Source organism: Bos taurus, chromosome 11, assembly GCF_002263795.3.
Source record: "Bos taurus isolate L1 Dominette 01449 registration number 42190680 breed Hereford chromosome 11, ARS-UCD2.0, whole genome shotgun sequence".
NCBI lineage: Eukaryota > Metazoa > Chordata > Mammalia > Artiodactyla > Bovidae > Bos > Bos taurus.
In genome coordinates this window covers 61,534,916-61,562,198 of record NC_037338.1, presented here as the reverse complement: position 1 = coordinate 61,562,198, position 27,283 = coordinate 61,534,916, and the positions used below count along the sequence as shown (strand labels likewise).

Below are 27,283 nucleotides of genomic sequence, written 5' to 3'. Positions count from 1 at the left end.
CCTGCAGTCATTCATAATATATGCTTACAGAGACTGAGCAACTTCACTTTCACTTTTCACTTTCATGCACTGGAGAAGGAAATGGCAACCCACTCCAGTGTTCTTGCCTGGAGAATCCCAGGGACGGCGGAGCCTGGTGGGCTGCCATCTATGGGGTCCCACAGAGTCAGACACGACTGAAGCAACTTAGCAGCAGCAGCAGCATACTTCAGCTACAAATGTTCTGTTATTCCTAGATTCAGAATTTAGACACATGTACTGAAAACAGATCATCCAAGACAGAGCTTTAGTTCCCTACCAAGTTCATGCTGGCCACCTGTCTGGAAACCATTGGTATCCATCATTTGCTATCTAGGCTATTCAGGTGTGGCAGATGGAAGGCAGCTGCACAGACTAAGGCTTCAGCTTTCTTTACTAAGTTAGCTACCACTCACCTACTTATATCCCAGCTTCCAAGATTCTCCTGACATCTCCTCTCAAGTTCTGTTTGTCCTTTGGGCATTCATGCATTTCTTTACTCCATAATTTTCATTTTAATATGTTTTCAAGAGCATGAAAATAAACACATGTATTCAATTGACCATATTTATCTGGAAGTTGCTTTTTTGATTAGGAGCTGATTTATTTTAAAATCCATAAAGATAACTTACCTGCAAATAGACAAACTTTTCAATGCTTCCTTAAGGATTTACTCTAATAAAAATTCCAGATATAAATAATATAAAATATTTTAATGAAAAATCAATTCGCTCTTATAACTTATCTACTAAGAACATTCTGTATTTGAAATAATTGTGTTCATATGACTAATTAGTTAACATGAAAAGAAATATAATGTTATTGAACACTAACTCTGCTTCCTCCAGATGAACTGTAAAAAACTACCTAGCCTCAACTCAATTGTGTTATGCTTATGCTCTGCAAACCTTAGGTAAATATTTGTTCTCTAGTCATCAGAAGTTCTAATTTTTATGGGAGTCTACAGAACTAGTACAGGCAAGAACTGTTAACCTGTCACTGTCCTGATTTACCAGCACCTTACAGAGTAAAAAGCAAGCATTTTCAAGACAGATGTATTTGGTATTACAAAAACTTGTAGTAATAAACTATGTCATTAATGTGGTCTCTGAAATAGATAAATTTCTTCAGCAGTAATGTGAATTTCTTACTTCTTAAAAATAAATTTAACTTCATATTCTAAGTCCATTTGAAACATAAGTCAGCCTTTTAAAGATGAGGAAAACTCAATTTTATTTGTTCAAGATTATTTTTGCCCCATCAGTTAGTACTGAGCCAGAGCAACACATTCTAATATTTTCAGCTGGAACCCACTCAAATAAAACAGTCCATTGTACTCTTTCACGAACACTTCCCCCTGCTCACAACTCTTATTCAGTACATAGGCTTCTATTTTCTTTTTTAAGGTTAGCAAAATTCTTTAACTCAAGTATTTATTGAGTACTATTTTGTACCAGGCACCGCTAGATTCTAATATAATAAAATGTACTCTGTTTTCAAAAACTTCATAGTCTAGCATAGGAGACAGATATATAAGGTAATAAGTATAAAGCAATAAGTACTGCAATAATAGTATAAACAAAATGCTATGGGAAGCCCAGAGACAGGAAGGATTAATTCTTTCTGGGAATGGTGGTGGAAGGAATAGGATTTTCCCAGTGGCAATGGGTGGAAGGAAGACTATTCCAAGCAGAGGGAAGGAACAACATGAAAAAAAGCACAATGAAAGTACATAGCTTCTTTGGGAAACAATAAGTAGCCTGGAGTGGCTAAAACATGAGAGTCCTGCATAGTAATGGTAGAAATCATGTGAAGGAATTCGAACTTTTTGTTATAATTAAGGCAACGAAGAGCCACAAATGCAGGAAAGAGATGTGATTTGTGTCTTAGAAAGAAACTCTGCAGCAGTGTGAATGACTGACTAGAAAAGGGGGATAGAAGGAAGGCAGGAAAACCAATTAGAAAGGTATTATACCAGACTAGGTGGAACTCTGAGCAGTAACTGTGGAACTGGAGAAAAGGGAATGAATAGATTTTACATGCATTTCAGAAGGAGAATCACTTGGACATGATGGATACTGGGATGAGAGAAGGTAAGAAAAGAAGAATCAAAGATTCCACCATGTATTTTGGCTTGTATGATGATTAAACAGAAAACAATAAAGATTTTTAAATGAGCTCTGAACTGATACGTTTGCAGATATTTGCAAGACATTCAAGTGGAAAGATCCAGAAGGCAGTTGGAAATAAAGATCTCAGCTAATGAGTATAGTCAATACCAAAAATACAGATTTTTGGAATTAGCAACATAAAAATGACATTTGCAGTCATGTGAGCAGATGAAGTTTCAAGAAGGAAGAAGAGGAACTATTGCCAAATACTGCATACTACAAAAAAGATGATAAATATCTATGACAAAACTTTTAAAAGAAATAATTTATAAAAAAATATGGAAGAATATTTTCATGATCATGAGGTAAGAAAGGATTACCTAAACATGACACACAAAAAGCACCAATCATAAAGGAAAAGATGAATACATTCAGCTACTTAAAAACACCTTAAGAAAGAAAGGACAATCCACATAATGGGAAAAATATACGCAATACATATAAGTGACAAAGGACCAGAATGCAGAATATGTAAAGAGCTCTTACAAATCAAAGAGAAAAGATAGACAATCTAAATGAAAAAGAAGGAAATTTAAAAACAGGCACTTCACAAAGGAAAATATCCAAATAAACAACAAATATAAAAACAGGGGCTCAATCTCACCACTAATCAAGAAAATACAAATTAAAACCATTACGTGTATTACTACACATCCAACAAATTGACAAAATTTTAAAATGCTAATAATACTAAGCTTTGGCAAAGATATGGAGTAACCACAATTTTCGTACACTATTGGGAATATAAAAATTTACACAACCAATTTGGAAAACTGTGCCAGTATCAAGTCAAGTTGAAAATATGCATCCCTTATGGCTCGGAAATTTCCCTCCTAGGATGTACTTGACAGATTTGCATCTTTATGTGCACCAGGATCACATAAAAGAATGTTCAGAGCAGCATCCTTGTAACTTTCCCAAACTAGAAATAACCCAAATACCTACCAACAGAATAAGTCATCTGTATGTATAACTGAATCACTTTCCTGTACAACTGAAACATTGTTAATCAACTATACTCAAATACAAAGTAAAAAGTTTAAATAAATTATAGTATATTCATACAATGGACTACTATACAGCATAAAGCAATAAAAGTGAACAATCTATAGAAACACACAATGACATGGATGAACCTTATAAACATAAGGTTAAGTGAAAAAAGCAAGTTAAGAAAGTAATTCTATTCATATAAAATTCAAAACAAATACACACCGGTTAGGAATGCACATACAGGTGATCAATTTTTTAAAAGAGAAATAAATGCAAGAAAACCATTACTATAAATGATAAGACAGCAGTTACCTCTGAAGAGACTGAAGTGATTGTAATGGGCAAGGAATACTCAGGGATTTCTGTGGTCCCAATAATGCTTTGTGGGCTTCCCAGGTGGCTCACTGGTAAAGAATTCACCTGCCAATGCAGGAGATGCACGTTATATCACTGGGTCAGAAATATCCCTTGGAAAAGGAAATAGCAACCCATTCCAGTATTCTTGCCTGGGAAATCCCATGGACAGAGGAGCCTGGCGTGCTACAGTCCACTTGGTCACAGAGTCGGCCACAACTGAGCATGCACACAATAATGCTCTACTCCTTGACCTTAGTGTGGTGATTTCATAATAAGTTGACAACTGATGATAAAAGATACATATACATTTTGTGGACTTTAAAATATATTTCATAACTTAAAATTTAATGAACTGAATTTGAAATGGTTTTACATCTAACAAAGGATGTAAGAGTGATAAGTAACCAAAAAGATCTTGATTCTAAAGATGATTAAGGAGATTAAGAAAACATGCTATGGAATCCACTTAAACTGAATGCAACATAAAAAGCAACTCTGTATCTTAGATAAACAACATTTAAATCTATTACAAGTCTGATGACTGGATTTCATTCTTTCATTCACTCAACAAACAGACCTACCATGTATCTTCAGCAGCGGCAAGCACTTCAAGTAAAGGAAAACTTAGTCCTATCTCTTATACCTTTTTCTCTCTCTCTCTCTTCCTCCCCCCCCCCCCCCTCTCTCTCTCGGACTCCCACTGACTTCTAATCCCTTTTGGAATAAAAGATTTAGCTATTATTGAGTGGAATACAATCTCAGGGCAGGGGGAGACTCTCAATTCCAAAATATACAAATAAAAAGGCATGCAGGAATTATCAGGTGCTGATCTGAGTATATGATGGTTCATGCCTCACACGAAGAAATACAGGGAGAAAAGAGATGCTAGCTTTTTCTTCTCCAAACATTAATAAGCACAAACAGACAAGCTTTCCTTTTCTACATCAAATAAGAGGAAAACTGAAGAGGTCAGTAGCAGGAATAGAAGCATGAGATGAATGGTTTTTAAAACCTGAAGAAATAATGATACTGTTTAAATAAGACTTGTTTGTTTGTTTTTTTCAACAAAAGGAAACCAATATCTGTAAAGTAATCCTACCTATATTCCCCAACTTGTTAAGCATTTTTTAATTTGCGGAGTTAGCTCTGAAAAAATAAATTTTACCCTAAAAATACAGGATTTGCTTAGTGAGATTTAAAAAATTAAACTACAAACTTAAAAACCGGACGTTAGCATAGTTAGAAAAAAGATTCCAAATACCTGTTTACAAACAAATGAAGCCTCATTTACAGAGTCATTAATCTAGTCCCAATTCCATATCTGGTTTACACAACTTTCCCTTTATTAGACCCCCTGTAACATAGCAAAGCAACCTTCTGAGGAGCAAGAAAGGCTCAGCGAAGAATAAAAAACACTACTCATAAACATGAAACAAACAGTAAAAGAATTTTTAAATTACTTAGAAATTAAGTATTAGTAAGAAATTAAAAGGTGAGATAGACCTGGTATGACTAGTCTTTTCATTTAATGCTCTGTTAATATATTTCTGAACACTCATTAAATGATATTGAAGAGATGCCCAGAAAGATAAATGTAACAATGTCCTAGGAAATAAATTTGTTACCAAAACTCAAATTTTACAACTTGAACTTAGATAAAGCACGTTTCGTTGACATCAGTCTGGCAATCTGATTTGTAAGTAATATGGTGTGTGGTTTTTTTCTTAATTAATTGTTAACATACTGAAATTTTTAGGTAGCTCCTATAGTCAAACATGGAATCTGAAGACTGAGTTCTGCCAAGTTCTGCCACTTACCAACTATGTGTTCTTGAGTAAATAATCAAACCACCCTAAGCTTCACACCAACCAACCTTATAAGACTTGAAAGCAGATAAAGAAAATAATATATGTGAACAATACTGTAGGGACTCCAAAGATGGGGAACTCAATTTCCTCAATATACTGCAAAAACTACTTTCCACAAATGAATACTTTCACTCATCTCTCATTATGGAAAAAATTAAACAGACAAAAATAGAGTGTAATGAAATTATATGTATTCTCACTCAGCTTCAATAATTAAAAACTCATAATAATCTTATTTAATTTATATTCCAACCATTCCCTCTCTTCCTCTATTATTATGAAGCAAGACCCAGACATCATATTATGGCCTCTTTTCAGTGTATGTACAGGTATATGAAGTCCAACAGAGAGGTCTGAGGTACAGATAAGGATTTGAGGGTCACCAGTAATGAAATCAAGAGTTGTAGCCACAGCTTTGGATGAGGTCAAATACGCATTGTTGAACAAAAAGAAGATATTCTTTGGGTGCCTCTTTGTCCTAAAATATAAGGCGATATAAAACACAATTTTTCAATGAATAAAGAAACACTATGGATTTTTTGAAGGCCTATAGAACTTTTACATCCTATGATTTTAACTGTTTTTCTGCCTTAAAAAGTGTCCTTATATATTAATAGTCACTATACTAAAGGATTTAGAAATATCCCTGGGACATAAACAGACATAATCTATGTTATATCAAATTTAAACACTGATATTAGAATTTATCTCAAATCTACTTTTTAAAGTATTTGAGAACTTCTTGTTCCTTTTAAATTTTCCTCTTTAAATTGTATAAACCCAAAAAAAAAAAAAATAAATTGTATAAACCCATTTTATACTTTCTTTTGTATGTATAATTCACAATAGTTTTTAAAATAAACTTTAAAAAGAAAGTATGATTCCTGCATTTAAATAGCTATGACAGATGATGGTATATCTTTATAAGCATTTCAAGTTTTGAAGAGACGTAAGAATATTTGTGTACTAAAATATTTTATAAGCTCTTTAGACACCAAGTTGTTGAATCAAAGACCATTTATTCCTACATTTTAGTTAACTTTACCCCAAGTGTCAAAATTACTTATGACTTATTTACACTCCACTTCCATCCCGGAAAAATTGTGACTCATCCTTTAAATCATAATTTCCCAATCTACTTTAAAAGTACTTTTAAAATTTCCTGAAACAGTATTTATAAGATGTTTAATAAGATTAACCTTCGAAAAACGAAGTATTTATGACAGTTGGAGTGGAATGGAACTTTGTGTCTTTTATTTCATTAGTCACCAATCAAATTATTCAAAGCCAGTAAGAGGGGTATAATTTTTAGAAACATAATAGATTTTCAATGTTTAAATTTTGAAAGTTGTCATTTAATTGTACTATTTGATTAGAAAAACTCCAAAAATATTTTAAATCTTATCTCCATCTTTGAAGTAACGGTTATAGAAATATGAATGTGTAAGTTTCATAATTAGGTGATACATTTGTGAGCACACCATACATTTGTTCGCTTTATTTTTTTTTCTAAGAAAAAACTGGATATATTTAACAGCAGTTTCAACTTTTACTATTTTTCATAACTGCCATTTCACCTAAACAACAAGTTTTTCAGGAAATATTTTTGATTTTTAAAAACTTTTGAAAGACTGCACCTAAAGTAAGGTAAAAATCCAACTCATTAAAAGCATGATTAAAGAATTACTAAGTCAAAATCGCATGTTTCCCTCTCCCACCAAAAATATCCAATTCGTTTTTCATGTATCAATAAATACCAATAGGATGACTAAGGTAAAATTGATTTTTCAGGAACTATCTACAACACACAGCCCCACCCCCAACCAAAAAAAAAAAAAAAACCTTTTTCAAATAAGTGTATTCTAGACACTCACACATTTAATTAAACAGATTCTTTCTTAAATAGAGATGTTTTCTCCTTGTCAGAATAAGCAATGCATTGTTATTATTGAGCATTCACTTTTTAGTTGGTGGTTTTTATTTTAGGTACTATTGAATATAAATATTCCTTAAAGTTAATGAGCTACTCCAATTAAAAATAAAATTTTAAAAATTAATGAGCTAATGAGCTTTTTTCATTCTCATTTTCGACATTAAAATGCATGGGGGAAGGGAGAGATAGTACGGAAAACAGAATAATTCGTTGAGAACTTGTTAGGTTTTCAATTAAGGAATTTTATAAATCTATGTTGATGCTGTTCTTAAATTAATTCTGCAACAGCAGCCAAGTGATTTTTTTTTTTTTTTTGGTCTTGAATAGTAATGATACAGATTTTCTTTACCAATAATGTATATATTAACTACATTTAATATATCAGATACATTTTATTTCTGTATCTCTAAAGAAAACCTCGGTGCCTGTCAGTGCCTAATGACATCAATAACATTCATTTATTCTGCCAAAGTAATGAACTTACCATTCTCACAACTGGAAAAAAAAAATTTATCTAAGAACTATTTTGATCAAAATGTATGTAAAAACTAGTGATTTTGACACAAAAAAATTGAAACCTTTCGGGTTTTTGGTCTCTGTAATGTGCCAGACATAAATTTGCTGACACTCGGCGCCTTTTTACCTGTTTTTCCTCTCACGTTTAATACCCCATAGCTCTAAGAATTTAAAAAAAAATTTTTTTTACAATGTTGAGAAATGTCTCCATATGCCCTCAGTAGCTACTGAGTAGCTATAAAATAATAAAAAGCTCTACAACAGACGATGTTACTTCACTGAATTTTTTCAAAGCTTCAGGAAATTAACGCGGTGCTCCTGAGGTTTCAAAATTTTTTTTAACTTATTTAAAAATCACAAATATGACCTATCCGTTAGTCATAAAACACTTCACACAAGTTCACTGAAAGGCGGACTTTTCTGCCTTCGAAATTTGACCAGAGAACATAAGCCATGAGTAAAAAACACGAAGATTTCGTTGAGCACTCAAAGGAACAAAACTGTTGACGTCTTAACACTTAAAGTTACTAAATGTTCTGAAGTTGCTTAACCGTCTTCCATTGCTTCAATTCTAGTTGCTTCTATTGTGTCACGAACACCAAAACGCAAACGGTACACACCTCTTCGCTCAGAAGAAGGGCGAGCCGAGGGCGGTTCTCACAGAACCTGCCAGTAACAGGTGGCCGGCCGGGAGGAACCTGCAGCATTCCCTCCGCCGACGCCTGGACTCGGGGCCGCGTGGGCTCCCCAAGTCCTTCCAGCCACCCACACACCCTCCGGCGGCCACGCACCCTCCCTGCTCCCCCAAGCTTCCGCGTTGCGGCGGCCTGAAGTGCCCCACCACCTTCCCGCTCCTAGTTTCCGCTCAGCGCCGCGGGCGTCGGCACAGGCTGGGAAGCCCTGGGAGAAGCACGTGCCTCTTCTCGAGGCCTCGTCACCCGGGCGGGAACTCCTGCCGGGTCTCCACGAGCCCTGCCGCTGGTCCCCAGTCTACCTAAGTACGCAGGCGCCGAAGCTTCTAGACGCCGCCGAGTGGCCGGGGCCACTGTGATGCGTTTCACCTGCCTGCCCGCAGCCTCGGCCCAAAGTGTGAGGTTCTGAACCGTCCCCGACAAAGTGGGGCCAAATAATAAATGCGACGAAAATGAGGCCCTGGGGGTTGGGTACCTTGTTCCGGAGGTCACACAGTTGTCCAAGCGAGTGCAGAGCCGCGTCTCGTGGTTTCATTCCACCGCGAAGTCAGGAGGACTGCTGGGACGCACAGAACCCGCCTCAAGTTGCTGCGGGCGCAGGCAGCCCAGAACATAGGCCTGGAGCGGCCCTAGTGGCGGCTGCGTGAGCCAGGGCGGCACTGGGGCAGGCCAGGCAGGTCGGTCGAGCAAGGAGACCCTGCCCCCGGGCGCCCAAGCCCATGCAGCGAGAGCGAAAAGCCTCTTTGCTCCGGCCACCGGCCCAGACTCCCCGGCACGTGCGGGCCGCGCACCCCAGGGGCCACAGCGCATAGCGGGCTTGCGCGCCGGATCTCCGTCCGCCGGCGGCGCCGCAGGGTGACGCTCAGCGAGGCCGCGGCTGCGCCCACCTGCGGACTTTTGCGGAGTAGGGGGCTGCTGGGCTTATTTACAGACTAGGAAGGCGTGGTGCGCCCGAGCCGGAACCTACGGAGTCCGGAGGGAGGACGCGGCCGAGAAAGCTTCACTCCAGCCGGGTCTCGCAGCCATGAGACAGCTCGGCATGGAACCCCGGAGGAGGGGTCGTTCTTCAAACCCGGCCTCAAGTTGTGCTCTCAGTTCTCACACGGAATAAAAAGAATAGGGTGTGTCGGTCACTTCGCAGGAAACTTTTCGTTGTTTCCTTATTTCCTTCCCTCCTGTGGACAAGTTGAGCAGCTTCTGGGCCTTACGCCCAGGAGGTTTCAGACCAAAAAGGATCGGGACTCTGGGTCTTCTGGAGCATCATTCCAACCCACCCCCACCTCTACCCCTGTCTTCTTCAGGGAAGGTGGAACCCTCCTTCCGACCCCCTGCTGCAATCCAGAAGTCTGCTTCCCCTGACAAAGTGAAACGCGTCCCTATCGACTCTTCTAGATTTTTGTTTTTGCGTTTTAATACGAACAAAGATAGTTTGGCTACTTCTGGCAGGGCCTGAGGGTTTAAAGGGACATCTTAGCACGTGGAAGGGATGACTCGGATTCCCCCAGCCGCCATGAAGCCACTCGGGACAGCTCAGCAGAAAGGAAGGTTGTCTGTTGCCAACATGCAAGACACGGATCGGTTTTTTTGTCGTTTTGTTTTCTTTTCCTTTTTGGCTCAGCTCTGAGAGCATTACAGAGCTATCCCTTCCCGCCTCCCGACCCTCTTCCCCTCCCCCTCTTCTTTCTGGTGCAGGCGGCAATTAGGGTGAAGAAATCAGTGCCAGGCTCCTGCCTCTAAAGAGAAAGGAATTGCTTCGGGAATTGAGTCCTGACACCTGTCTCTGTCCGCGATGGCGAGAGGGGATACGGGGTCAAAACGCCTGGGGAAAGAGGCCGGGCTGACCGACGCGGGGGGTGGGAGGGGGGACCCTCTCTAGGAGAGCGTTTCTTTGGCCTGCAGCTTCACATAGGTTATTAACACGCGGGTTATTAACACGGAGGTTTCCTCTTTTTAGTTCCCTCCACCCACCCAAGACCAGGACCTGGGCTGGAAGCAGAAGAGCAACACTGACAAATCGTTCATTAATTTGCATTTATTTTCGGGAAATAATGTAGATAAAGGGGGGAAGAAAAGGGCTGCCTTACATTTCAACAAGTAATTTGCGATCTTCACATCGGACAAATCAAATTTACAAATTACTTTCCCACCTACTGGACGAAACGGCCAAAGCCAAAATTGATATACAGGCATGGGCTCTCCGTAGATTTCGGAGAATGAAGGTGCACTAAAAACTCACTAGACAAAACAGGGTTGTTTAAAGAGAGAGAAGCCGACGGAGGAATTGAACCTGGGTTTGGGGCCTGGATTCCCCACCCCCACCCCCCATAATACTATATTTTTATCTTTTTGCTTTCTTTTGGTTTTGGTCTCTAAACCAGAACTGCGACCATGTGCTTAGACCCGGTGAAGGGCTCAGTCCTGTGCCCCCTCCCAGCCTAAACCCCTCCCCTGTGCCCTGACTTGACTCTTTCCTTCAGACTCCAGGACCCTCCCGATTCTCCGCGCGCAGCTTCCTAAAACCAAACGATTTTCTGTAATAAATACACAGAGGGAGAAGGTGTGAGACGGCAGGGAAATTTTGCAACAACTGAAAAAGTAAAAAGCGCCATCGTTTGAGAAAGAGAGGAAAGGGGACAGAGGGAAAATATTTTTTGCTTTTGTTTTATATATATGTGTGTGTATATATATATATATATATATGCTGTATATATCTTAAAGTTCTATTTCTTGGGCTCTAAGACAAGATATGCTCAGTTCAACCAACAGCAACTAAAAAGTTTAAGTGGTCCCTGGAACGGACCTGACTATATACAGCATTCCCGCTGAGGCGGAAGCCTGGGCCAGTTCTACGCAGGGCGGGGCTGTGCGCAAGAGGCTAAGGACGCGTTCCTCCCCTGGGTCTCCCACGAGCGCGTCACGCAGGAGAGGAGGAAACGCCAGCAGGCTCTGGCCTGCAGGCGGGGAGCTGGGCTGAGGGCAGCTGAAGGGGTGGCAGTCTGCAGGCGAGAAACGCTTAGTGGTTGTTTTGATTTGGAGTAGAGTGTGGGTACACTCCCAACAGGCAGACACATGCCAGTTAGTGACTCCAGTGTCCAGAAAGAATAAATTAAAGTGTAGGGCTCAAACAGCAAGACAGAGCGAAGAGCCTCCGAAGGCTGCAAGTGCATACATAGTAACTGCCCAGAAAGACTAGAAGTGGGCGACTTGGGAGTTCGGTGGGGGCTGAGGAGGGGAGCACACAGCTCTCCCGGATAGAACTTGTTGGCCAAGCCGAAGCACCGGTCCCCCCATCCAAGGGGTGGGTAGGGTTTGCACATCCCCCAAGCAAGTGGACAAAGATGAGGGCGGCAGTGCAGCAATGGGCATCTTTTGGGGGCATGAAATTTCGGGTCTGGGGAAGCCGAGGCAAAGGCGGGCGATGCAGCAGCAGCAACAACAGGACGGGGATCACGGAGGGCGCAGGTAGTTGCATTTCTTCTCCTCTTCCTCCCACTCCTGGGCTCACAAGACCTGAAACCTCCATGAGGCTTGGTCCTTATAGTCCAGACAGTCAGGCGAGTTGAAGTTGAGTTTCCAAGCAGAGGATGCGGCGGCAGCGCCAGGCTCCTTATAATCCAAGCAGTCGGCAGAGTTGAAGGCGAGCCCCGAGCCGCCGTAGCCCTGGTGGTGGTGGTGATGGTGGTGGTGGTGGTGGCCTGAGGACTGGCTCAGCGGGTGGTGTGCGTGGGGATGGTGGTGATGGTGGCTCGCCATGGAGGAGGGTGCCATAGGGCTGAGCTGGTGCGGGTGGTGGTGCGAGTGCATGGGCGCTAAATACGAGCTGCAGTCCACGCCGCCAAAGTAGGAAGAGGAGGGCGCGGGGTAGCCCTGGCCATAGCTGCCGCCCTGGCCGTAGGACATGGGATAGGAGGCTGCGGCCGAGGCGGCTCCTGCGGCTACCGAGCGCTGCATACACGATGCGTTGCTGGGTGCAGCCAAAGGCTCGGGCATCGACACTGAAGCCGGCGCTGAGCCGGGCGAGATGGAGGCCGGACTCCAGATGGACGAAGCAGCAGGCGTACTCAACGACGACGGGACCGCCACCGCCGGGTTCCCGCCCAGGCCTGCAGCCGCGGCCGCCGCGGGGTTGGCTGAGGCGCTGGATGCAGAGCTGGAGGACGAGGCGGAACTGGACACAGCAGGCGGCGTGAACTGGCCGCTGCTTTCGGAGCCCGAGCTCTCCCGCACCGGGGACGACTTTTTCTTTGCTGGGCGGCTCTTGGTCCCACTCCCGCTCTGCTGCTGCTGGCGGCATTTGGCGCGGCGGTTCTTGAACCAGACCTGCGGCAGGCCGAGTGGGGAAGAGCGTGTGAGGGGCCGAGTAGAACTTGCCACTCCCCTGCCTCTTGGACCGACTCTGGCCTAGGAACCGCATCCCTCTCCGATCGACGCCTCCACCCTTCCCCATCTCCGGCCCGGCCAGATCCTGCATTCGCTGCTCCACCCTCCCCCATCCTTCTGCTCAAAGACCCTCCTCTGGCAAAGTAGGGATGTGCACCTCCCCACCCCCACCCCCAGCTCAACTCTGTCGGAGGGCGGAACATTTGTGTCTGTCCAGCCAAAAGTTCAGCCATCTCTAAACTGCTGCTGTTGGCCGCTTCCCAACAGACCTGTGAATGCATGGAGGCCCTGTCTTATGTGAATAGAGCTCGGGAAACTGCGGCGAGGCACAGAGCACGCCGCGGAATGGGGGACAGTCACCAGGTCTAAGCCGGAGCCACTCTGCCCCACGGAGCCCTGGTGCTGGGCCGGCAGAGAATTTGGGTGGGAGCAGGAAGCTGAATTAGAGGGGGACTACGGAAGGAAGCCTGAACAGAATTTCGTTGAACTTCTTGGCTCCAAGTGGGGAACCAAATAAGACAGTCATAAAGTTCTCACTCCTCTTGGAAGGCCCGGGTACAAGACATGGCATTCCTGTTCTCTCGAGCCTCTGGGAGGAAAAAGGCAAGATAAAAGGCCTTTGAGAAGAGTTCTGAGTTATGATCCGATCAGTATTTTCCGGGCCCTTTCATCACACACACATACACACACACACACAAACCCAGAAACAGCAAAGCTGGTAGCCAGATTTTGCGTTCAGCATCCTCTCAGAGCAAAGAAAAAGGTCTAATCACACTGCCGCCACCCGTGGGGCACAGTTCCAGACAGGGGACCAGGCTTTGGCCAAGCCCCACTCTTTCATTTCCAGGATTCCCGGGAAGCAAGGCCAGGGCGGAGGCAGAATTCAAGACCCGGTAGGAAACTGCCAAGCCCTGGGGTGGCCGAAGAGGCAGGGGACAAGTGTCGGGCTTGGCCTCCTGCAATCCTAAAAGAGACTTCGGAGAGGCGCCCCGGGGCCAACGGCCCAATTCAGGGCTCTAAGCTAGTTCCTTTAATTTTGGTCTCTCTGCCAGGCCCGGGCCCAGCGCTAGGGGGAGTCTGAGAGGGGCTGCCCAGCCTGTAAGCCCGCCCCCACAACAGACCACTTCCCAACCAGGCCCTCTCTAGCCAGCCCCAGCACCCCTCCCCGGACCCTGGAAACCCCCCGCGCGCGCACCTGAACTCTGGACTCTGGCAGGTTGATCTTGAGCGCCACCTCCTCGCGCATAAAGATGTCTGGGTAGCGAGTCTTGGCAAAGAGCGCCTCGAGCACGTCCAGTTGAGAGCGCGTGAAGGTGGTGCGCTCGCGTCGCTGCTTCCGCGGGGTGGCTGAAGGGAAACGCGGGGGAGTGTCGGGTCAGTGGTGGCCACGCGGACTCGCGCTAGAGTGTACGGACAGGACTCTGGCAGGCCCTGGACCAGGTCGTTGCAAAAGAAAGCCGGGCTCCGAGCAAAAAAAAAGAACTCCCCAGGGAGGCGAGCTTGACAGGCCACAGGTGGGAGAAACTGCAGGTGTGCCTGAACGGCACACCGACACTCCTGATTGTCTCCGACACTCCAGGGCTGCCCCCTTCCCTGCCTCTCAGAGGATAAGAAAGGAAGAGAAGTTATACAATCTTTCTTCCTTCGCTGCCCCCCCCGCCCTGCCAACACTCTCCCTGACTGGAGGGTGGGGAAGGGGTGTGCCGAAACATGTCCTGGAAAACACTTTCCGAGGTAATAAATGGAGGTGAAGAAAAGGAACCTAGACAAGAAGGCCAGGATTTGGCTCAAGTCGTCCACATCAACAGTGCAGAAGTTGGTGCAGGCCACCCATCTAGAGGACAATTTAATTATGGAGGGAGAATCCCTCTGCCTTACCTCAGCCAGTCGCTTTGCATAAGGCAAGCTCGGCCTTTCCTGTCAGGGCCAAGCGAGTGTCCATACTCCTCGTTCAGTGTTGAGGGGGAAAGGCATAGATTCTTTCGATCTCTCTCTCACACACACCCCACCCATGGAAAACGAATCCGTGGGTAAATGCGCCCTGTGCTGGCGGTGGGATGACAACTGGAGAGAAGCTGCCAGTGTGGCCGGGCTGGAGGGCTCACGTCTCACGTCTTAGCCACCCCGGCCCCACTTCCCGACCACGATCTGCCCTTCGAGTCAGCGCGCCCTGCAATGTAAGAGACTAGGCAACCGGTTCCCTGGGCCTAATCTGGGACAAAATTTGTGCTCAAACCCAGAGGCTGGGGATTCCCCAGATTTCTAAGGGAGGAGGGTGTGGGGGTCGATGCTCACCCGGATAGCCCACGGAGGGGTGTAGGAGGTCCATGGCTGGCCCGGCTAGACCGAGCCCATTCATACCATATGGGGGTTGTTTGAGGTAAGACATCATGCTAACAGCTGGGTGGAGGCGCCCCGACGGATCCAGGGGGCCGGGGGCCAGGCGCAGTGCGGGGCTCCCACTGCGCAGTCCTTCAATCTCTGTAGAGTCTGGGGGCCCGGCCTATGGAAACATAAGACACACCGAAACCGTCATTCCAAGACATCCCGGCTTCCTGGACTTGCCGGAGGAAGGAGTACAGGATTGGGGAGGTGACGCAGGCTATGGATCTGTGCAAAACTCGGCTCTATAAGGCCTTAGCCCAAAGACCACAGCTTCTTTGAAAAGTAAAATTTCTGGATCATTATCACCTCTTTTCGGGCTTGGAATGGGCCAGACACTCGTAGGGCGACACTAGGAGTGAGGAGAGGTTAAAATCAGGGGCAAACTTGGGAGGTCAGAGCCCAAACCGCAGAGTGTGCTAGGTCCCAAGACTAGGCAAAAATCTGTTCGGGTGGGAGAAGGCATCACACCACACAAGCAAACATCCCCTCGACCTCAAGGCGGCAGGAGACCCAGAGCATGAGGGGTTGTTTCATTTTGTTTCAAATGTTTTTGAAAGTGGAACGGACAGGTAGACTCTAGAGAGCCAAGGTAAGGCACTGCGGAGGGCTCGCGGCACCTGGGCCTCTCCGGGACGCATTGCCCACTGAGTAGAGTACCTCCTTCCAGAGTCTCCGGGGTTGGGTCCAGGCCCTAGAGACCACAGCCGCTCTTCAGGTTTACCTCTCGGTGCCTGGCCGCTGAGAGATTGCTTACCCGGAATCCCACCCACACTTCGACCACCGATTCGAGCCCAGGTCCGGCCGAGCCGACCATAAGGCGCCACCGTACAGGTGGCAGTTCAAACAGGCCGCCCGAGATCACCCGCACCTCGCCACAGCCGCAGGCCATGCTTCCCCAGAACAAGCCGGTCCTGGCTGCGGACAATGGGGTCCTGGCCGGGGTCGAAAGGTGACCTGACCAGCGCCCCAAGGGTCTGGCGGATTTGGGAAGCCTCAGTGCAGTAGGTCTGGTGCGCTTCCCGCTTATCCTACTAGCTGAGCCTGCGCCCCAGGACCCGATCCAGACTAGAGAACTAGGCCTCTGCGGCGTAGCTCGCGCTGCCCCGGGCAGGAAGGTCGACACCTGGCTTCCCCAAGTTGCCCCCAAAACCGAGGTGCTACAATCAGGAATCAGGAAGTAGCGCTGGAAGAGTGGGACGGAGACCCCAGAGGACCTGTCGCTTTAGCCCGCTTCACAGGAACTTAAAGCAGACCTGGGACCCGGGCTAGAAGAGTTCAGGGAAAGAAAGAAGTTAAGAGCTAGAGAAGTCTCCCGCTCCTCTCCCCAGGGACCCACGGCCTGGGCCGGGAGAACTCGGTTTGCAGGGAAGGCGACAAAAGGGAAAGAGCCGGGCCCAAGGGAGAATGGGACTCAGCTGTGGCGACTCTGCTAGACTGCAATGTGAGTTTTCAAAGACTTTCTTCAAACTTAGCACTTCAGCTGGGTTACTTCGGAGGAGGCGGGGGAGGGGTGCGGGGCCGCAGCGGAGCTCCGGGGTCCTCGGCTCAGCAAGAGGGGAGCCAGGTGGCTTCCCAGCCCCTCCCCCCGCCCCCCCAATGCCAGGGACCGGGGAAGCGGGGACCAGTTTGAGGAGGGGGAGGCAAGAGCCACCGAAGCGTTCCCAGAGTCCCGGGCGACCAGCGGCTTTCTCCTTACCTGCCCTCAGCTGCCGGGGCCGCTCACCATCTACCTCACGCCCTCACACAGACCCTCTGGGCGGCCAACCTGCAAAACAGAGCGGCACAGGAATTACCCGCGGGGCCGGGCGGTGGGTCAGGGACTCGCCGGATTTCTTTCTTTCTCCAACTTCCCTCCTCCCTTTCTCTTTCTTTCTAGTGGCTTTGTGCGTGTCTCTCCAGGTTTCACTTTATTGCACAGACACTTTGTTTGCAAAGCCCCACACGCTCCCGACACAGTGCCTCGCCCGGGACCGCACCGAGGGGGCCGCAAGGAGAAGGTGGGGGTGAGAGGGGCAGAGCTGGGAGGTGGCTCGAGGTTGCCGTGGCACTCCGTGCAGCGTGGAGGCGGTGGGGGCTGGGGAAGTCCTGCAGAGGCACTTTGCAAACTAAATAAATCAAGCGAGTTACCTTGTCGGAGTGGCTTGTCTCGCCGGGGTGTTTAGGTGATTGGAAATGTAGCCTGATGAAGATTGATCACCTTTCTACTGCCCTCCCCGGGTATGTGAACGCGAGGTGAGTGCGTAACGGGGCTAGGCTGCCAATCCCCGGCCCCGCGCGGGCTGAGTGACAGGGAGCCGGGCAATGGCAGCACGAGCCGGGGGTTACCTCCGCGCTCCCCCGCCCTCCCCCGCCCCCTGCACCCCGCCCTCACCGCCCGCCCGCCCGCCCCGCCCCGGTCGCGCGCTAACTCCGGGGCTAGACTGGCAAACGCAGCGCAGAGCAAGACCGGCAAGGCGAGCGCCGCGCGGGAGCCGGGGCCGCGGAGGGAAACGCTGGCCCCGAGGCCGCCGCGGGGCTCCCCGCCCTTCTCTCGCCCTTTTGGCGCCCTGGAGGGAGTGGCAGAGAGGAGGCGAGGTGCTGGAGAACCGGTTCCCTCGCTCTCTGGCACGCCACCCGATGGGCGCGAGGAGCCGGGAGCTGCGGGCTGGAGGGGAACGGGCCTCCGGCCCCTCTCCCGACGCCGCGGGCCCCGGAGTCTTCATGCACCGGGCCACCACCCGCAGACCCACGCGGCGGGCGACTCGTGCTGTCTGGGCTACTTTGCTGAGCGCGGGAGCAGTCCCGAGTGCGCAGATCCCGCCTCGGCGCCTCAGGACTCCAGTGCCCTTGAGCGGCACCCGCAGGGGAGGCACGGCCACTTACCTGCTCTTCGACGTCTCCTGGAGTTCCCAGTCCCCACGATAGGTGTTTGCAAATCCTGAAAGCTTCTTTTGAAATGTCGGCTCCCAGCGTCCCCACCCCTTTACACATACACTGTACTTCTGAATCGAAAGGTTTGGATAGAAAACTTTGTCTTTCACACTGGCTCCTTTTACTAGGGACAATCTGGTGGAAAACGTGGCCACAGACCCTGCCCTCAATTTCCTTTCTTCATGCCGCCGGAGCCTCCTTGAGCGATCTCCCCGGATAGTTCGTACTGGCGAAGCCCATTTCCCAGTCGAACAAACTTCTCAAAACACGTCTACCTGGGTGGACTTTTCAAAGCGCAAAAAAAGTGTTTGCGCCCCAACACTGAGTAAGGCAATTCTTTTAAATGGCACCTCCTCCTGAATATTAGGCCGACTTTACTTACCCCCTTTCGAGGAATTCCTATCGCTTCTTCTTAATCTCCCCCCGCCCCCTCCCCTCCACCTCAACAGGCGGAGTGAAAAGTTTGAACCGGAGTAAGTGTGAGGGCGAGTCTAGGAGCCGCCGGGCGCTTCGCGGTGGGGAGCGCCGGCGCTGCGGGGCCGCGGGGTAGGGCACCGAGAGCGCACCAGGCGCGGGGCGAGGAGGTGGCGGAGAAGGACGGGGGAGCCCGCTGAGTGAAAAGGGGCCGCGGCCGCCGCTCATCAAAGTGCTTCCCCTCCCCCAAGCGACACTTTCCTTTGGAGTCCGAATAAAATACGGTAACAGAATATGATGGAGGGCACAGTGTTTCCTTAACTGCTTCTCAAAGAACCCGGGAGATCTTCTTAGGACCTTTAATAAGGCTTTGGTCGGTTCTTTTGTTGATCTCTCAAAATCAACTCCTTCTAATTGAAGTTGGAGCTGAAAGCGAGCTAATGTTCAAAGAAAGTGGCCGCCAGACTAACGAAATTACATTTTTTTTTTTTTTTTACGATGAGGGAACATCTAATCAAAGGGGCAAAAGAGGAGGGGTGTGGGGCGAGGGGGGAGTATGAAGGAGAAAAGGTTTTACAAGATCCTTCTCTGGTTCACAAAAGTCAGCGACACGGGCGCTTCTCTCCAGAACAAAGACACCGCGACCCATTCACAAAAGCAAGAGAAAGAGAGAGCAAAAACAATAAAAGAACGAGGGAAAAGGAAAAACACGAACAAGATAAAGCCTTAACAGGAAAAGAAACTGCGCAGAGCGCAGCGCTGACTCGAGTGGGGACACACCTTAGGCTCGCGCAGGCCCCCGCGGGGGAATAGTTCTCAAGGCCCTGGGCTCCGAGCCCCCGAGATGCGCAGATTTAAAGCAAGAAACGAAATATAGCCCCCGCCTTCGGTTCTGGGGAAAAGCGCTGACTGGAGCGCACTAGTTTGCCGGGGAGAGTTGGCCGGCGCGCTGGGCACACTCCCCTGAGCTGCGGCTCCGCGCCTCTATCCCGGCGCTATCCCGGCCGGGGCCTGCGCGCTGTGTGCCTGAGTTAGTCCTCTCAGGCTTCGGTGCGTGCCGGGTCTCCCAAACCCTCGTCCTCCCGCCTCCTCCCGGCCCCTTTTCGCCTGCAGCGGCGGCGCTGGGCCGAGGTCCGGCAAGGTGGGGCTGCTGTGCGCGCTGGAATGTGCTCTGGCGGTCCCCAGGGCCCTCCACGCGGGAGCCAGGCTCTCTCGGTTCCAGATGCGGCCGCGATCTCGGGGAAGTTGGGAGGTATCAAGTAGCACAATTCCCCCCCCACCCCCTAATGAGAGTATTTATCTAATCCCAAATTGCAGGCGAATTTTCTTAATGCTCAACCCGTAAAACCCCGGGATTAAGAGAAGAAAAAGAGAGAGAGGAGAGGGGAGAGGGAGAAGAGTGAAAAGGGGGAGATTGAGATGAAAGTTTCTTGTATGCGGCGGAAAGGACTCAGGCAGCACGTCGCTAGGCAAATATCCAGGTGGGAGACGCTGGGCCTGAAGCCTCGACCGTTCCAGCAACGGCCGCAGCTCGGGGAGGGGAAGAGGGGGCCCTTGTCTGAGGAGAGCCGGTGGATTCAGCTCAAGGCCCCCGGGCCGAGGAGGGGGCGTGGGAGCTGGGCCCTGGCTTTAGCATCCAGGTGACCTCGAGGCTGGGCCAGACTCCGGAGGACACTTGGGACGGGGGAGGGGTTTGGCTCCGGGGCCGTGGGATCCCGGCCAGGGGCGGAAGTTCTGCACCGGCCCGCGGGGCTGTGCCCAAGCCAGCCCGCTGCCAACACTCCTCCTCCTCCACCTCGGCGATCCCCGGGCCCACAGCTTCTTTTGCAGCCGCGCAGGCTTTCGGGTCCACGGCCTCTGGGCGTGCTGGGCTCGCGCCTGCGCCCGGGAAGCAAGACTTTGGGCACCACGCGACGAAATCCGGACGCGGCGCCTTCGCCACGGGCCAGACCGTGCCGCTCCCCGGGGGCCGCTGCGGGGCGTGCGGGCACCACAAAGCAGCCCGAATGGAAACCCCGCGAAGCTCGGGGCTGAGGCAGGAGGGGCAGGGAGAGGGGCAGCAAGTCTGGGGCTAGCGAAGGTTTGTCCCTTGGCAGGTCGGGAGCGGTTTAGGGGAGCCCCCTCTCGGCGAGGCTCCGCGGGGAGGGAAGGTTCCCGGAATTCGAATCCTGTGTAAATGGAGTGGGTGACGCCGGTCGCCCAAGTCCCAGGCTCCTCCGGGCTGAGGTTTCCGTCTGCCGGTTTCCCTAGGGTTAGAGCCGGGCTCTGAGAGCTTCTTCCCTCAGGGAGCGTAGCTTTCTCTGTTCTGCTCAAATGAAGAGGGCAAATACCCGATTTCTTTTAGTTCTGGTAACTTTGCAGTAACTTCCTTAAATTCTTGTCATGAAATTCTACCTTAGGGTGGTTTTTATCATTTTGAGACTGGCGGCGGCATACTTTTTGAAAGGAATTTGTGTGTACTGGTATAAATATTTGTATGTATATGTACGCATTATGATCGAGGTTACCGTATAAATGCTAGTGGACTGTTTTCTCTGTCTCCAGACTTGTTGAACGAGCTTTGTTTCAGTCACCCTGGTAGAGTAATGGAAACTACCATAAAATCGCCAGGTTTTTTTCTGTAGCTTAGAACTTCTTGTTGAAAGTTCCCTTTCCCTCATCTCATACACACAAACCTGCACACACCCTCCTCCTCCCCTCCAACAATAACCCCTCTTCCTTTCATTTCAGCACCTACAGTCTGGAGGGTTATCAGAAGTCATAGTTATTCCTCATATGAGTACAAAATTATAACAACTGCAAATTACAACATATTAGCTTTTTTTTTTTTCAGTGCTGTGGATTCACAAATTTCCTCAAATCCTTAACAGAGATGACCCTTTAAAACATGCTAGTTTACACAGCTTAAGAAAATGTGACCAACTGCTTTTCAATTCACATTGGTGTGTCAGTAGGGCCCCTTTGGGGGTGGTGTAAACTTATTCAGATCCAAATACAACCCAGTATTCTGCCCTGCATTCAAGAGGACCTTTTTTTTTTTCCCACATGAAAAGTCTTATGAATACAAAAACTTCTCTCAAACCAATGTCAAGTTTTCATTACAAAGAAGCAGCAGCAGTGTTTAAGGTAAGAAAGTTTCTGCTTTTATTGAAAATTTATATATGACTCAGTATTGTAATAAATAAACAGATAACCATTTTCACAAAAAATGACAGTGCTATGCTAGAGAAGAAATATTAATTGGATTTACTCAATAATGGCAAGACAGATTTTATCAATACAGAATAAATAATAACAGCATTCTTGAGCCAATTTTGAGACCCAACAAAATGTGGGAACCAAGCTAGATGTAATAAATAATTATCCAGAGAAAAAGATGGTGCATTCTCAGATGATAAGACTGTCTTTGTAAACTGATGCATGTCAATTAGTCCCATTCTTACTGCTCACCTTCAAATCACAGGACTTGTCTCAGGCTACGTTAAAAGGCCACCCTCTGAAGAAAGCAGAGGAGAAGTACTCTTATTATCTTTACAGTGAAATGTAAAACAACTGCAGAAAATCCCACTGGTAAACAGAACACAGTTTAATAAGTAAATTGAATATGATCTAACTATAAAATTTAGGTAACAGACTCAGTGTTACATATGGCAGGACTGGAAAAAAATCATTCATGACATTTTCTTTATCCCTCCCTCTTAAGCCCCCTCCCACCCCTCATTATGCTATTAACAACAACATCAACAACAACAACAACAAAAATGTTGTAAAATGTTCCTCCATCAAAAAATGAGGGAAAATAATGAGGGAAGAGTTTTCTTTCTTTGAACAGTTTCTTGAACACTCCCAATACCAATCACTCACAAGATGTCTGTGCAAATCTACTTCACATGATTTCAAGGAAATGATTAATTCACACCAAAAAACCCTTAAACAAAGCTATTTTGGAGTTCTGTACAAAATCTGGAAAGGAGGGAGGAAAAGGGGTGGTGGTGGTAAAGAAGTACAATCCGGTCAAACAAAATGTTAAAAGTTTTAAATCAACGAGAATGAATTTTTTTTTATGGTCTGGGGAACCCAAGGCTAATAAAATGTTGGTCAGGATTCTGGTCCGGTTTCTACTGAAGGACACATTTCTCTTCTTTCTTGGCCATCTTGCCTTTGTTTTGCTCCAGAGTTCGCTCCAAATGTTCATCTTCTTCTTCGGCCCTGGAAATCAAACAGGAAACCAAATTATTTTTCTTCGTGGAGGGCAGAGCGGCACTCCCCTCTCGCTCCGAATTCCAAGCCCCAGAGGGAACTGGGTACTGCGGGGCCAGGGAGAGGCTGCCCGGGTCCACTGGAGACCTCTGGATAGAAATCCCCGACCCCACCACCCACTTACTGCTTCTCCTGGGCGTCCAAGTCCCTGACGAGCGCGTCGCGCTTGTCCACTAGGGCCACCAGTTCATCCAGGAGGAGTTGCTCGCGTCGCTTCTGGGCCTCGGTCTTCTGCCAGTCTGCAGAGGACAAGAGGCTCCTTACCCACCTTACCCTCCCCTTCCCGCCTTTTCCAGTTTCCTTTTATTTCTCTGCAAAACATATCACAGAGCCACTAGCTAGTAGTGTTTCACGGGGAGTTTGGCCGTCGTGGTGAGGATTTCACCCCTAAAACCCTGCTTTCTAAGTATTTTCCGTAGATAAGAGACGGCTATGGCCGGGTTGAAGCCTTCACGAGACCAGGTGTGCGCCGGTGGCCAGCCGGAGGTGCGCACCTGATTTCAGCCAAAGTGGGGGAGGGAGAGCTGGAGGCCCAGAAGAGGTCAGCCGGAGGGTTGGTGGTGGGGGATGTGGGTAAATGAGGAGGCGGGAAGCAGAGATGGGCGATAAAATCCTCCTGAAAAGGCTAGAGAATCTGCCTGAGAACCTATCCTCCTCCCCCACCCCGAAGCTCACTCCATACAGCCCATTCTTCGCTAATTTCCTCTCCGCTCTATTTTAGCAGTTGGATGTATCTCACACTGGGCGCCATATGCTTCACAATAACTTTAAAAGTAGTGAATCGGCTAATTAGCATTTTTCTTTGAAGTAAAAAATAAATTTGCTCTGCAATATTACACTGCAGCTCTCGATCGCATCACAGCCAGTTTTCTTTTGGAGAGGTTTGCTGCGTGGCTTCAAATCAAAGCACTTTTGCAAAGGAAAAATTACATACTTCTTTTTGAAACCCCATGTTAAGGTTGGAAAATCCGATGGGCCGTGCTCTTTCCATGTGTAGGGGCAGTTTTTTGAAGATTTTAGGCCCCAATAATATATTTCCTAATCTTTGCTGGTCTGATAATTTCCTTAAGATGAGCAGCAGTTTCGTTTAATAAAAACAGGACCAAATCGAACATTTAAAGCACTTTTGAAACCAAAGCCAACTGCTCTCTGGCCAGACTGCAAGGGCTTGTAGCTGTCAATCAACCTCCAGTCTACCCCGCCTCCCTCATTAGGAAGGTAAACAATGAAAAGAAGAAGTAGATGATGAGGCAGATAGCCGAACAAATGAGGACCTAAAGGGAAACAGGACACCAGCTTGGGGAGGGGGAAAAAAAAATACCCTGGCCACTGACTCCTGTAGCTCCCTCCCCCAGCAAATGCACTTTCCAAAAAACAGAGAAGTGCAATCCTTTCTGGTTTCTCTCTTCTCTCTCCATTGCCCTGGGCAATCATGTTAAAACTCACATGGCTGGTGCTTATTCAGATAAACCTAACAATGCACACCGCTGGTTACCATGTGAATCTTCACAAACCGCACAAGAATGTGCTGGTTCAAATCCCCCCGACCCCCTCCAAAGCAAAATTTATTCAAGACAGCAAACTGCTCAGCAGCTTTATGAAAGCAAATGGAGCTAGAGGGAATTCTATCTCGTATTTACAAATTAAAAATTAGATGCATCATCGTGCAATAAAGGTTAGAATAGCAGCAAAAAACTAGAATATTCTATTTTATCACTATTTCTATCACTATAATCTCAAATACATACACACACATATATTAAACATGCTATATATTAATTACCCTCATTTGATACAAAACATCACACAAATAGGTACATTAAATAATTGGTCACATTACATTCTTATTTTAAAAAGAAGTGTTCAATTGCATAGAGAGAAATAAAGAAACTATTTCTACGGAAAGCTTTTTTCTGAATGTAAGAATTTAAAAAATAATAACGAAACACCAAAACTGAAGAAAAGCCATATCTATCACAATTTTATTCCTTAGATTTAAATGCAACTGAGGTCAGGAATGCTGGACAATTTTCTAATCTGGTTCTTGTTCTTAATCAGTTTCATTCTACTACAGGAGATAAATTAATAGATTCTCCAGGTTGGAAAGATCTTAAAGGTCATCTGGTCTGATTTCAGGTAACTATAGTTCTAGAAGTATTAATTCTGAGAAAAACCTGCTAAATTTGAAAAAGATTTGTAACTAAATTTTATAATTATTAAGATTACCAACTTTGATAAATATTAATTTTTCCATTTCTGACCTCAAGAAATCATTCTAAGTTTAATTTATAATTCTTTACTTCCAAAACATTTTGATGAGCTTTAATACTGGGAAATAAAATTTCTCCACCATAAACTCAAGACATATAATTAAGTTGATAATTATAAAATTTTTTAAACTAAGAAAATAATTTTAATGACACATAATCTTAATTAACTTATTCCTTCTCTATACTTGGCCAGCCACTTTTAAGGTTTTAATTAATAATTAGAAATATCAAAAATTAATTTTTTTTAAAAATAAGGTTTTAACAATATGGATAAGAGAGAAAATTTTGTATTTTTAGTCCCTTAAGTATTGAATAGTTTAAAAAATCTTAATCTTCTCCTAGCTCAATAATGACATTTCCCAAAACTGTAACAAAAACATTTTTTTAAGTTTTGAATATTTAGGTAATTTTCATCATCTTACAAATTTAACTGACATTAAATTTTAAATATTTCAGTATAAATTTTTGGGTTTTCCATATTAAATCTGTCATTACCACATTAATATCTATCTACAAATAATTAGTCAAATTGTGGGGAAAAAAAGCTATGTGCAGTGAGTAGATTTTACACCAGCAAAACTACTTTTACTTTGGGTTTGCTTTCTCACAGGAGTAAATTTATACACAATGGTAATTTGGGAAGTTAAATTTTGATGAATTAAAAAAATTTAATAACACCTTTCAAACTGATCAAGATTCACATTTGTATATTCAAGGCCTAAATTTAAAAAAATTTAAATCCCCCTTTAAATAGCTTCACCTAGACATAATGTCATGTTTTTAAAGCCTGAATGTAAGTTTATGTGTTACCTGTTATACATTTTAAGAAAGGATTACTCACCTATAACAGCTAGCCAGATGCACTGACTTTGGCTTGGACAGACTACAATGTGGGTTCTGATTAATTTAAAGATTCCAGTGTACTTTTGCTACAAAAGCCATATCCTCTCACAACAAATAGGATTAAGTTTTGATGCTGCATTTGAGCCAAAGTGTTGAAATAAAGAGATTCTGTTTATGTCTATCTGCACTGAGCTGTTTCGTTAATTCAAAAAACTCTTTTTTTATATATAGGGCCAATTATTCATTCCCTGATTCAGTTTATTTGCTGAAGTTGATAATTACCTTGGAAAAAAGGCAAAGAAATACCTATAAACACTTTAATAGAAAGGACCTAAAGTTCTTGTAGTAAACCTTCAACCTTGCCACTATAAATAAGCCTGGCACTTTGATGAAAATTAACACTAGTTTTGTAAAGAGCACATTGGGGGATTGCAGTCAAGTCTTATCTTTAGTTCCAGTCAACTAGCAATCCTGAAAGAGTTTGCATCATCATCAGAGCAGGCCATTTGATAGGATTCTACCGCTGTACCTAATCAATCTATGGAAGACTGTGGCTGTGCTGTGTAACAAAGCTAAAATAGATTTACAAATGGGGTTTTAGGGGATAAGCTCCTCCACAGGATTACATATTGATTTTAAATATAAAAAGCTTATCATATAAGCCATAACTACAAAAATAGTGAACCTATGCATAAATCCCTTTAGAAGAGCACCCACTTCAAACTCTAAGCCAAGAATAAATCAAGATGTACAAAATCCTAGAGAAGATCCATTTCTTGTGCAGAAAATGAACACACCACTTTCCAAAAGCCCACCCCAATGTGTGCAGAAATGAATTTATCTTTCCTGAGGGGGCATTAAATAATCTGGAACAAAAAAACTATAGGAAAGTATCTGAAAGATGTTTGTTAGCTTAAAGGATCCTGCAACTTAGCTCAGTAGAGTGAAACTCCTGCAATGAAAACACCTCAGGGGAAAAGAAAAAGGTAAAAAAAGGCCAAAGTGATTACAGATTCTCAGAAGAATGGATATATTGAATGTTATTATTATTATTTTGCTCTCAAACCAAGCTGTTAATATTTCTTTCATTGTGCTATGGCTATTAATATTCTGTGCTTTCTCCTGGTGAATGGTTTCACTAGCAGATTTATTTGGAAATATTTTAGTTTATTTATTATGAAAAATATCTCATGGCTACTAAGAAGAAGAGATGGGAAAGAAAAGAGAAAGGAACTTTAAAACAAAGGAAAGCAAAACAAAACCAATCAGTGTA

The 27,283-nt window shown here is 46.0% G+C and overlaps 2 protein-coding genes across 13 annotated transcripts in view; both read right to left on the bottom strand.

The window, feature by feature from the left end:
- Nucleotides 1–10,562: 10,562 nt before the first annotated feature.
- On the bottom strand, nt 10,563–18,262 carry OTX1 (orthodenticle homeobox 1). 3 transcript variants are annotated; one of them, XM_005212796.5, is made up of 5 exons: nt 18,176–18,262; nt 17,010–17,078; nt 15,224–15,431; nt 14,124–14,275; nt 10,563–12,868 (listed from the first exon to the last, which is right to left on the bottom strand). In XM_005212796.5, the coding sequence occupies exons 3-5, from the start codon at nt 15,318–15,320 to the stop codon at nt 12,050–12,052; spliced, it is 1,068 nt and encodes a 355-aa protein (XP_005212853.1). In that variant the 5' UTR covers nt 15,321–15,431; nt 17,010–17,078; nt 18,176–18,262; the 3' UTR covers nt 10,563–12,049. The 3 variants fall into 3 exon arrangements, with proteins under 3 accessions (XP_005212853.1, XP_005212852.1, NP_001192946.1); XM_005212795.4 differs by lacking the exon at nt 18,176–18,262 and adding an exon at nt 17,441–17,528; NM_001206017.1 differs by lacking the exons at nt 17,010–17,078; nt 18,176–18,262 and having other exon boundaries at nt 12,050–12,868; nt 15,224–15,320.
- A 3,495-nt stretch (nt 18,263–21,757) lies between these two features.
- Nucleotides 21,758–27,283, bottom strand: part of EHBP1 (EH domain binding protein 1) — a 387,100-nt gene continuing 381,574 nt past the window's right edge. For all 10 annotated transcript variants that reach the window (XM_024999431.2, XM_024999432.2, XM_024999433.2 and 7 more), the window contains 2 exons: nt 23,022–23,136; nt 21,758–22,846 (listed from right to left, as the gene is read on the bottom strand). In XM_024999431.2, the coding sequence (XP_024855199.1) occupies nt 22,756–22,846; nt 23,022–23,136 (206 nt within the window). In that variant the 3' untranslated portion in view covers nt 21,758–22,755. The remainder of the gene's footprint in view (nt 22,847–23,021; nt 23,137–27,283) is intronic.

Bases quoted from the DNA above. Each gene is read 5' to 3' on its own strand.
- OTX1 (XM_005212796.5), bottom strand. From the start codon at position 15,320: ATGATGTCTTACCTCAAACAACCCCCATATGGTATGAATGGGCTCGGT. The intron at 14,276-15,223 runs GTGAGCATCGAC...GTTTCCCTTCAG, and splicing joins CCCCTCCGTGGGCTATCCGG to CCACCCCGCGGAAGCAGCGA. The intron at 12,869-14,123 runs GTGCGCGCGCGG...GGCCTGCCGCAG, and splicing joins TGCCAGAGTCCAGAGTTCAG to GTCTGGTTCAAGAACCGCCG.